Raw genomic sequence first — 12323 nt, forward strand, 5'->3', positions numbered from 1 at the left:
ACCTAGACAGGGTGGAAATGGTGGGAGGTGGGAGGGAGACTCAAGAGAGAGGGGACATATGAACACCTATGGTTAATTCTGAAGAAGGAAATGGCACCCCATTCCAGTACTCTCGCCTGGAAAATCCCATGGACTGAGGAGCCTGGTGGGCTGCAGTCCATGGGGTCACTGAGGGTCGGACACGACTGAGCGACTTCACTTCCACTTTTCACTTTCATGCATTGGAGAAGGAAATGGCAACCCACTCCAGTATTCTTGCTTGGAGAATCCCAGGGACGGGGGAGCCTGGTGGGCTGCCATCTATGGGGTCGCACAGAGTCAGACATGATTTGAAGCGACTTAGCAGCAGCAGCAGCAGCATGGTTAATTCATATTTATGTATGACAGAAATCAACCCAATATTATAAAGCAATTATTGATCAATTAAAAACAAATAAATATTAAAAAAAAGAGAAAAAACAACAACAAAATTCAGAGTAGTGAAGCTCTATGGATGACATATAACCTAGAAACCATAAAAGACTGATGAATTCACCTGTATAAACCAAATTCTGCATGGAAAAAAAAGTTTCTTACAAAGTCAAAAGACAAAAAATTGGAATGCATACCACAAAGGCCTGATTCTTTAATGTCTCCCGCATTCTAGGCAGACGCTTTAACCGCTGAGCTACCAGGGAAGCCCCTGAATTCTTTAATATATATCTATAAAGAATTCCTAAATCAATAAGAAAAATGCTAAAAGTATCAGTCTTGATGGATAATTACTAAAGTCCCCAAATCTCGATGGCTTCAGCTAGAAAAGCTTATTTCTGATATGTGCTTCGTGTTCATCGTGGGTCAACTGGAGCTCTTTCCTGTGTTCTTCTCACTGTGGGACTTCTGATGTATTCTTGGCAATTGTGCAGAGGGAGACTTTGTAGAGTGTTGCACTGGTAATTAAATATCAGCCTGAATAAGATACTCTTCAATTCCTCTCAAAAATTATTGGCTAGAACCAGTCCCATGGCCCCACCTGAACCCAAGGACCAGGCTGTGCCGTAATTTGTGTCTGGAAGGAGAGGAGAGCCATCATTGGTGAGCAGCACTGAGTGGTCATTACCACTCCAGACAGTCTATGAATTGTTTGGTTTCTCAATCGAAGGTCTTGTCAAAGAAAGACGATGGCATATTTCATTACATTCCACATGCTGGTTATTAAAGAAGTAGAAAATTCCTTTCTTTCCAAAATTGGTAGTGACATCTTTCTGATCAACAGAGTGAATCTGGGGATCTGTGAGGTAGATGAGCCCTTTTCCATTCCCAGTCACCCAACCTAAAAAAGAAATAAATATGTCTAAGGATTAAATCCTCTGTAAATTTCAGCAAAGTGTTTCAGAAAAAATATAATATACATACAGTGAAATGGACATTTGGTAACTTGGTCATGCTATCATGTGAAAGTCGCTCAGTCGTGTCCAACACTTTGTGACCCCATGGGCTATACAGTTCATGGAATTCTCCAGGCCAGAGTACTGAAGTGGGTAGCCTTTCCCTTCTCCAGGGGATCTTCCCAACTCAGGGACTGAACCCAGGTCTCCCTCACTGCAGGTGGATTCTTCACCAGCTGAGCCACAAGGGAAGCCCTATGGTTGATGATTAATAAATTTCTGCTAAGGGATCTGGTGTGGCATATTCCAATTCCTGGTCTAAGAAGAACTGAATATTGGGTAATTAAATTTGTCAAATATGACATGCCCAGACAACCAATTTTCAAGGAATTAGCAATAGCATGCACTTAGTGCAATTATTAAATCACATTGAATATTTTTCTTTCATGATTCAGAAGTTTCTTTAATGCCTTACTCATCAATTCACGCACTCCTCTGTTCATTTAACAAATATTTATTGAGTGTACACATTGTACAAAACACTATTGTGTTTTGTGAACAAGTTAGTAAAAAAATCTCTGTACTCGGTGTCACGTTCTTGTGAAGATCAATAAATGATATAAGTAAGCAAAATACATAATACAGAGTGATGATAAATGCAGTGGATGGGGGATAGAAAAATCTTGGAGGATTATTATTAGAAATAATCATAACAAAATTCATTTATCATTTAAATAAAGTACAGAATGATGGCTAATAATTCTGTTAGATAAAATACCAAATTGAAACAAAATTTACATATTAATGCAGATTTTAAAGGAAGCTAGATTTGGGTATACAGCTTGCTGTTCCATAATGATCCCAGTTATGAAACCCAATATCACACCTATAGTGAAGGTAAAGGGCTAGAGCAAAGAAAGTGTGAGAAGACTGTGACATACTAAAACACACAATCCTAAGAAACCTGCATCACCCAAATCCACCTGAGTAAAATTAAAAAAGAAAACTGTTATGGATTTGCTCTAGAATTAAGCCCAATAAAATGTGAGCCAGATCTTCTCACTGATTATCTGACACCCTTAGACAGTTGTAGAAGCTTTAGAAATTTTTCCCATCCATCATTTGCTATATACAGCAAGACTGATTAATTTCAAATAGTAGCCTGTGCACTAAACAACCTATTAAATAATGACTAGCAAAGCTAGTTATAAAACCTCACATTAACATATAAATAATACTAAAGCAAAAAATAATTCCCAGTTTCACATACCTTGTAAATCAACCACAACATCTCTATGATTGGAAAATTCATAAGAAAAGTGGCCATACGCCAAGCCATATTCTGCGGCTTTGTATTCTGTTTTCACCACTTTTGTGTTATTTGATAATTTTACAAATTCCCCTAGCATGTAAGGTTCCACACTGACACATCCTTTTATTGTCTTGCCTTCTAAAATCTGAAAAATAGGAACAGGAGACAGTATAACAATGGTGAAAGCCGTGGGTTTTGAGGTCAGTAGATCTCACCTTATTGGAGAAGGAAATGGCAACCCACTCCAATGTTCTTGCCTGGAGAATCCCAGGGATGGGGGAGCCTGGTGGGCTGCTGTCTATGGGGTCACACAGAGTTGGACACGACTGAAGTGACTTAGCAGCAGCAGCAGATCTCACTTTGAGGTCAGTAGATCTCAGCCTTTGAACTCAGGCTTTGCCACTTAGGAGCACTATTGTTCTGTCACTAAGTCATGTCCAACTCTTTTGCGACCCCATGGACTTCAGCCCACCAGACTCCTCTGTCCATGGGATTCTTCAGGCAAGAATACTGGAGTGGTTTGCCATTTCCTTCTCCAGGGGATCTTCCCGACCCAGGAATCGAAACTAAGTCTCCTGCGTTGGCAGGTGGATTCTTTACCACTCTGCCATCTGGGAAGCCCCCATATATATTTCTAGACCTGTTTAATCATCCCCCTGATTTCTTTCACTTTACCAGCAATACTGAGGACGGTATGTAGAATATCTGTGTGTGAATCTTCTGCTCGTAAAGTCTCTTGTTAAATTCTGTCACGTAGTGCTGTGCGGTCATCTGCCTCTCCACATCAGTGAAGTGATGCCAGAGCCCCTTTTGCTCCTTATATTCTTTCCCGACATATCTGTGAATGCAAAAAAGCCACAGCAAGAAATGCAAAGTGATCTATCTTAGTTAATATTATCTTATCTCATGACTCAGATAATTTTGTAAGAGCCACCTGAACAATGGAACACAATTCATACTAGCTGTTGATAACATAAACTTAATAATATAAATTACTAAGTTTATGTGTCATCTCGATTTGACCATGGGGTGCCCAAATATTTGGTCAAACACTATTCACAGTGTTTCTGCGAGGGTGTTTTGGATGAGTCTAACATTTACATCAATAGACTGAGTAAAGAAGATTGCCCTCCCTAGACTGCGTGAGCCTCAGCCAATCAGCTGAAGGGCCAAATGGAACAGAAGGCTGAGCTTATTTCAAGTGAAAGAGAATTTTTCTTGCTGACTGCCTCTGACCCAGGACACTGGTCTTTTCCTGCTTTTGGACTTAAACTGAAACATCATCTCCTCCTGGGTCTCAATCCCCCTGGTCTTTGGGCTGGTACTATATATATCGTCAGCTCTCCTGAATATCCAGTCAACAGTAGATGCTGAAACTTGAAAGCATCCATAATTATGTGAGTCAACTCCTAATAATAAATCTCTGTATGCACACACACACACGCACACACACATATGGGCTTCCCTGGTAGCTCAGCTGGTAAAGAATCCTTCTGCAATGTGGTAGACCCCAGTTTGATTCCTGGGTGGTGAAGATCCTCTGGAGAAGGGATAGGTTACCCACTCCAGTATTCTTGGGCTTCCCTGGTGGCTCAGATGGTAAAGAAATTGCCTGAAATGTGGGAGACCTAGGTTTAATCCCTGGGTTGGGAAGATCCTCTGGAGGAGGGTATGGCAACCCACTCCAGTATTCTTGCCTGGAGAATCCCCATGGACAGAGGAGCCTGGCTCTAGTCTATGGAGTTACAAAGAGTTGCACACAACTGAGTGACTAAGTACAGCACAGCAAACACACACACACACACACACACACACACAAACATATACATCTTATTGGTTTTGTGTTTCTGGAGAACCCTGGTGAATACATCAACCCAGTGGTGATACCGATTTATTTTCTCCTTATATGAGAAAGTGTCCACTTGTTGTAGCAGTTCACCAGATGTGGCTAAGTCAAGAAAGCCAGCCAGGATACTGGAAAACACATGGACTCTGGAACCAGATCTTTCACTGCCTACAACATGACCTTATACAGGTCAACAGATCAATCAGAAGCCTTTTTCCCCCTTCCTTTTGTGATTACTTCATCTCTACAAATACTTGCTTTCAATCATCACCTAATATATGTACAACACTTTTTATACTATCCAGGATTCACTGTGATTCCTGTATTTGAAGATTAATATATTTGGGCAATTTTGGAAAACTATCAGAAATGATTTATTAAAATAATAATTCTTTCCTATTTGCTGTGTTATCTTTTTCTGATCAGATGTATGTTAGACCCTCTTGCTCCATCTTCCATGTCTCTTCTCTCTTTTATATCCCATCTCAGATCCTCCTATCACGTATCCTGGTGTGTTAGTTGCTTAAGACTGCTGTAACAAAGTGCCCAAACTGGGTGGCTTAAGCAACAGAAATTGATTCCTCATAGTTCTAGAGTCTACAAGTCCAAAGTCAAGGTGTCAGCAGAGTCATGCTCCCTCTGAAGACGCAAGAGAAGGAGCTTTTCCAGACTGTCAGCTTTTCCAGACGGTTCCTGCTTGGTGGCCACATAGCTACAATTTTCACATGCATCCTCCCTGTGTGTGTCTATCTCCAAATTTCCTCTCTTTTATAAGGTTACCAGTTGTAGTGGATTCTGGGCCTACCCTACTCCAGCTTGATCTCATCTTAATTAATTACATCTGTAGTGACTTCATTTCCAAATAAGATCACAGTCTAAGTTACTTAGGGTTACAACTTCAACTTGAATTTGGAGTAGGGGGGGACACAATTATACCTGTATCACCTGTCTCCACCACTTTGATGTGCGAACTTGGGGAGGTTTCTTAACATCTCTGTGTCTCAGCTCCCTCATCTGTAAGATGAGGATAACAATAACACCTACCTCACTGGGTTTTGTGAGGATTAAGTTAGTATATAAAGGACTTAAAACAGGGGCCTAGCACATGAAATTTACATGTTTACTATTGTTATTATTATCAACATCCTTTTCAATTATTTCTATTATTTAAGAATTTCCCGATTTCTCTCTTTTTTTCTATTCCTATTTATTTCTTAAAATTTTTGGATTTGGGAAAAGAGCAAGGTCTACTTTAAAAATTTTGCTCCATAGGTTCTTTAAAATATACATATGGTATAAAATTAGGCCTTATACCAAACGAGGACCACCTGTGATCACTAATTTGCAGGTGAGTTTTTGCTTAAAGTTGTCATCAAGAATTCAGTTCAATTCAGTTCAGTTGCTCAGTCGTGCCCAACTCTTTGCGACCCCATGAATTGCAGCACACCAGGCCTCCCTGTCCATCACGATCTCCTGGAGTTCACTCAAACTCATGTCCATCGAGTCAATAATGCCATCCAGCTATCTCATCCTCTGCCCTCCCCTTCTCCTCCTGCCCCCAATCCCTTCCAGCATCAGAGTCTTTTCCAATGAGTCTTTTCCTCTTCTCATGAGGTGGCCAAAGTACTGCAGTTTCAGCTTTAGCATCATTCCTTCCAAAGAACACCCAGGGCTGATCTTTAGAATGGATTGGCTGGATCTCCTTGCAGTCCAAGGGACTCTCAAGAGTCTTCTCCAACACCACAGTTGAAAAGCATCAATTCTTCAGCGTTCAGCTTTCTCCACAGTCCAACTCTCACATCCATACATGACCACTGGAAAAACAACAGCCTTGACTAGATGGACCTTTGTTGGCAAAGTAATGTCTCTGCTTTTGAATATGCTATCTAGGTTGGTCATAACTTTTCTTCCAAGGAGTAAGCGTCTTTCAATTTCATGGCTGCAGTCACCATCTGTAGTGATTTTGGAGCCCAAAAAGATAAAGTCTGACACTGTTTCCACTGTTCCCCTATCTATTTCCCATGAAGTGATGGGACCAGATGCCATGATCTTAGTTTTCTGAATGTTGAGCTTTAAGCCAACTTTTTCACTCTCCTCTTTCACTTTCATCAAGAGGCTTTTTAGTTCCTCTTCACTTTCTGCCATAAGGGTGGTGTCATCTGCATATCTGAGGTTATTGATATTTCTCCCGGCAATCTCGATTCCAGCTTGTGCTTCTTCCAGTCCAGCGTTTCTCATGATGTACTCTGCATATAAGTTAAATAAGCAGGGTGACAATATACAGCATTGATGTACTCCTTTTCCTATTTGGAACCAGTCTGTTGTTCCATGTCCAGTGATCACTCACCTAGAGCCAGACATCCTGGAATGTGAAGTCAAGTGGGCCTTAGAAAGCATCACTACGAACAAAGCTAGTGGAGGTGATGGAATTCCAGTTGAGCTATTTCAAATCCTGAAAGATGATGCTGTGAAAGTGCTGCACTCAATATGTCAGCAAATTTGGAAAACTCAGCAGTGGCCACAGGACTGGAAAAGGTCAGTTTTCATTCCAATCCCATCAAGAATTAAGGCCAAGCAAAAAATCTTTCTAGGTTATTTGCTTCAGTGACATGGCATTTATGTTAACCTTTGTTTTTGTTTTTGAGGATATAGCCATTCCTGAGTCAATGCTTTGTATCAGTGGTCTCTCCACTCATCTCCTTTCATGTGTAACTTTTGTCAGTAGTGGCTCCCTCATCTCACCCCTGCCCAAAACTTCTACAGAGAAGTGTCTTAAGGATTCAGCATTAACTTTTATCCCTGAATATGTTTCATTATTGGCCTCAGAGGAGTTTTATGCCTTTTCTTCCAGGCTCACTCATTTACTCGAAAGTGTGGCTTGCATGGTTTAACTAGCCTTTTATGCCAGCATTTTCAATGAGAGTGTTCAAGAGTCTCTGACTTGTCATATGTCAAGAAACTCTATTTTTCTTATCTGTACCATGGGGTTAATGTTCTCCAAGGGATTTAAAATCATGTATATAAAACATCCAGCCCAATGGCTGACATAATGTGGATTCTCTATCTATGGTGGTTGTTGCTCAGTCGCTAAGTCATGCCCGATTCTTTGTGACCCCATGGACTACAGCACACTAGGCCTCCCTGTCCCTCATCATCTCCTGGAGTTTGCCCAAGTTCATGTCTGTTGAATCGGTGATGCCATCCAACCATCTATGGTAACTGTTATTAATTAGCTAATGAGGAAGAGGAAAAGGACCTGAATTAAAAAACATTTAGCCACTTTTTCCAGCTCGTTTATAGTCTCATAAACAATTACTTAACAGAGGGGACAAATCAAGCCATTATACATTATTATATATGTTTTCAAGCAATACCTGCCCAGAGTTTCTTCTTGATGAAGATGATGTACCCAAAATGCATTTCTTTGTCTGCCTTTCTTTGTCACATGTAGGTAGTCCCCCAAATATACAACAGTTTCTTGGGCTGTCCACAGTTCAGATTTCTTGGAATATTTTAACAAAAGAGCACCTTGAATAAAAGATAAGATGAATACTGACCTTATTTTTCAAAAAGATCTTGCAATTCACGGATAAGATGAATTGTAACACAGGTACCAATCTGTGTTCATTTGAAATATTCAACTTTTTAATATATTTTCTCAAATTTTATCCTGTTCTATGACTATTACTAAAAAGTTAGTGGAGTACAATAAAAAGGCAAAGTTTGAGAAATTACAATGAAAATTGCCTTTGATTCACAAAATCTCTTGTTTGTGATGGCAAGGTATTAAGGCCAGAGCTTCAGTATGGAAGTTATGAAAAATAAAAGGGCTTTTCAAACAGCAAAAGCCCATAGACCATCTTAGAACAAGTGACATGTGACTCCATCTTCTTCTGATTATCTGGGAATCTCAAATAAAAGAGGCTGCTACCTATGTGAGATCACATAGGTAGAAATAAGTTGAATAATTTTACTCCAAAAGTTCCTGGCCACTCCAGGGATCCTAGATTACATATGAAAGTCCAACCTGATTTTCTCTTACATATTTTAAGTTGTGAAACTCCAGGAATTACTGAGAAAATGTAGATACTGTACAAAGATGAAAACTCAGCTGAAAAAGAAAAAGATAAAGAGGAAAAAATAAGGGTTGTTTTCACCTTAAAGAAAGGAAGACCAGCGCAAGCAAGAAAGGATCTCTTTGAGGGGGAAGACCAACATGAGCCCTAAGGAAGAAATGTAACATTTTGAGACCCAAGTTAAAATAAAGTGAACAAGGATCTCCAGTGACTAGGTTGTGGCAATGAATAAATGAACAGGAGACTCAGGAGAAGAGAATACTTAAAGCGAGATAAGCCTGCAGGTTTGGGGTGGGGAGGAAGGAGACGACTGAGGCTGTGGAGAGATGATGCTCAGGGCTGGGTGACTCCAAGAAGCTGGGGAAGGAAATGAAGGTGAGCTGCATGTACACGTGTAGAAAGGGCGTGAGTGAAGGGAAGAAGCGAGGAGAGGATGCACAACTTGTCCAGTTTCTTCAACTTTCGGGCTTGCTCCCTCCCATGTGCTTTTTCACCCATAAAATGGCACACAGACAAAACAATGAAGCCGCTACCTAACTCTCAGAAATGTGCCTGTGAAACTGCATAAACTCACAGTAAGCAGGGAAACCCTACTATTAGAACATTTTGCTTCTTTGGGCCACAACTTGATCTTTTAGTCTGACTTCAAGGTGGCAGGTAAAACACTGAAATACTTTGAGGCAGAAGTTCTTAACATTTATACAAAAAAAATCACTGGGGAGCTCTTAAAAAATACAGATGCCTGGACCCACACCATAGACACACGAGACTGGAATCTCTGGGGTGAGGTACTGGAAGTTTTAAAGAGCTAAAAAGCCTCGGGAGATTCTCATGCGGCACCAGTGTCGAGAACTACTACTTTAGCATCCAGTGCTTAGCAATCCACATAGCTTGTTTCCTCTGAAAGGCATTTTGCAATAGTATTTTTCCTCATTCAAATAATTCTTCAGTACCTTGGAGGGTATTACCACGTGATCCTCTGGGCTAAGAGAAGAACCTTCTTTGGTCTTCTCCCCAGCTTCTCCACCACTTCTAGGCTGTGTCAGACACACTGACGGCTGGGTGGCCCCAGCTCAGGCTTCCTTGCGCTGTTCCTGAGGCAGGAAGCAGCTGCTAAATGCACACGATCAACGCAGTGCCTGGCAAGAAACCACTCAGCATAGGCGTGAACATGACGAGTGCCTACCAGGAGGATGATGTGTAACTAGGTCAAACTCCATTCCCTGGGGTTTTGAATGGGAAACAGAAAAATCAGCTGTGGCAATGAGAATCGACAGAGGAGATAGATATTGAGTATATGTGGCATCCAGAGCTGTTTCAAACCCTGACTGATGACTGCTCCCATGGTCTGTAAGATCCTCCCTTACTGCCTGTGTAGCAAATGTCTAATGTTTGAAGCAGCCTGAGTGAGCCTCTATGCAACCTTTAGAGTCCATCACACACAGAGTGAAGAAGGCCCCCGAACTACATCTTTCTCTGTGTACTCACAAAGCATCACAGCTGTCTATATCTTCCACAAGCTTTAAGTGATCCACAGAACAGAAACGACAGAGGGCCCTCAACATACAGAGATGCTTCCTGAAAGGGTGTACTTACTATGTGCTCCGTGGAGTTGTCTGGATTTAAAAAGGCCTGTATGCTCCAGTCTCTGGAACAACCAATCATGCCTCACCCCTGCCAAGAGTTTTTCAAAGTCATCAGGCTGCAGGGTGCGGGCCTCAAGGATCGCCTGCTTTGTCATTCCTGGCAATGAAACAAAAGAACTTCCACTGGAATTCAGAAAAGACCATGGATTTTCTCCCTCAGAAGAACCACTGGAGATTGCCCGTGATTTCAGCCACCAAGATGAGGATAAGCTGGAGTTCTGGCTGCAGTTTAGCAGGTTTCCAGGTTCATTTGCTTCCTCCGTGGTAGTGCAGTCCTCGCTGAGGACAGGGGTGGAAGTCTTTCTGCTTACTGAGGAACTGGGGATCTGGGCTCCCTGAACGTGCGGCTGCTTCCAAGTGCACGGTCTCGGGGAGCCACGTGTGCTCGTGGTGTGAACATCTGCGCTGCCCAGCAGTGGGCTCTCCTCATCCACCGTGGAGGCATCAGGGTCAATGCCCTGCTCTTTGACTGAGAGACCATTTTTTCCCAAGTTAGGGTTTTCAATAAGCCAATGAGGAGTGTAGGAGTTACATGCTACCATGGAGCTTTTGTCCAGAGACTCGTCCACGACTGAGTGGAAGCCTACGGGAACATCTTCTGCTCTTTCTGCTATTTTTCCTTCTGGGTCAACCCAGCAGGGGCTATCTTTAAATGGAGGACCTGTGCCTCCTTTGATTTCTTCTCTCTTCTCTTCTTCATCCCCATCCTTGGCATCTCCGTTGATTTCTTGAAACTCATCAATTGTTTCAAAGGTTTCTTCTTCTTGGATGGAAGGATATGTGGTCATGTTCTTAGGCCAACCAGAATCAGAAGTCCAAGAAGCAGAACAAAATAAGGGTCTGGAATGAGCAGAAGTATTTCTGGACCCCACATTTTCAACTTCCTGCATGCCTCCTTTAAACCACCCTCCACCAGAGGCCAATGAAGTGCCTGTTGTGCTGAGAGGTGGGAAGGTTGCCAAGGGTGTGGACTTGTGCAGCTGACATTGAGAAGACTCTAACCTGTCATCCCTGGGCACCTGGAGAGAGAGACCATGCAGCTCTGAAGACAGTGGGTGCTCAGCTCTGCTCGCCCCATTCACCTCCTGCTCGTCTGACAGAGCAGTGGAACACTGCGTGTCCACAAGATGCCCCTCCTTGCTCAGCTCTCTTCCGGCAGACATATCATCAACATGATAATTCACTTCCTCCCAGCTTGTAGAAGATCTGTACCCTGATAACTGGCTCCAAGAACTGGAGCTCAGGCTGTCACTCAGAGACTTGTTCAGGACAGCTCCCCCACCATTGCTGTGGTCTGCTGACTCAGCTTCGGTCTCCACATCTTCATCCACGGAGACTCGAAACGCATCAGAACCGGCCCAGTTTCTCCTTCCCGCCCTCCTGAGTTTCTCCTGACTGTTCATCGCCATTCGGGAAGAAGATATCACCCTGCCTTTTTCAAAATGTGCTTTGTCCTCCGTGGCACTCACGGTATCTGTGTTTTGTGTTTCTGTCTTTAGATCTGTGATACAGACTCCTGTTTTCATACCTTTCTGTTTATTTTTGTTGTTCCCACAAGTGCTTTCAAATAGTTCACAAACTGAAGTGTGGTGCTGTGAATAGGCTTCGAGGATTTTTGGGAAATCCACTTGCCCATGTAAGATGGGCTTCTCTAACCCACGCTTGAATCCCTCTGGAACGTAAGACTTGTCATCTAAATTTGAGAAGCTTTGAACTTGTAACTGTTCCTTCACCCGGGTGATAACAGACATGATTTCCTGAGAGACAGCTTCTCTCTCCTGACTTCTGGAGGAATTGCTGAAAGTATACAGCTTTCCCATAGCTTCACTACAGAGCTGACTTGCTGTTCGGACGGTCTCCATCTCCCCATAGAGTCTTTGGTGCACAGTGGTGAGACCAAAAGCAGCTTTAAGAAAACTATGGAGCTCCTGTCTTCCAGTAACTGGTTCATCACGTTTCTTGGTGAGGAGGCCAATTTCAAAGGCTTCTTTGGCTTCATATAAATATGAATTTTTCATTCCTGGAGGACAGTCCTCAGAACTACTATATGACAAGAGGCACGTGCCACGGATATTC

General features: G+C 42.3%; 1 protein-coding gene across 11 annotated transcripts in view; it reads right to left on the reverse strand.

Moving 5' to 3' along the window:
* Nucleotides 1-308: 308 nt before the first annotated feature.
* Nucleotides 309-12323, reverse strand: part of ALPK1 (alpha-kinase 1) — a 121810-nt gene continuing 109795 nt past the window's right edge. For 9 of the 11 annotated variants that reach the window (XM_010858526.1, XM_010858522.1, XM_010858524.1 and 6 more), the window contains 5 exons: nucleotides 10198-12322; nucleotides 7900-8053; nucleotides 3355-3517; nucleotides 2638-2824; nucleotides 309-1312 (listed from right to left, as the gene is read on the reverse strand). In XM_010858526.1, the coding sequence (XP_010856828.1) occupies nucleotides 1113-1312; nucleotides 2638-2824; nucleotides 3355-3517; nucleotides 7900-8053; nucleotides 10198-12322 (2829 nt within the window). In that variant the 3' untranslated portion in view covers nucleotides 309-1112. Of the gene's footprint in view, nucleotides 1313-2637; nucleotides 2825-3354; nucleotides 3518-7899; nucleotides 8054-10197; nucleotide 12323 lie in introns of those variants that run through there. The other 2 variants (XM_010858527.1, XM_010858528.1) reach the window with 2 other exon arrangements.

This window comes from Bison bison, unplaced genomic scaffold (assembly GCF_000754665.1).
Source record: "Bison bison bison isolate TAMUID 2011002044 unplaced genomic scaffold, Bison_UMD1.0 scf7180017864389, whole genome shotgun sequence".
In the NCBI taxonomy this organism is placed as follows: Eukaryota; Metazoa; Chordata; class Mammalia; order Artiodactyla; family Bovidae; genus Bison; species Bison bison.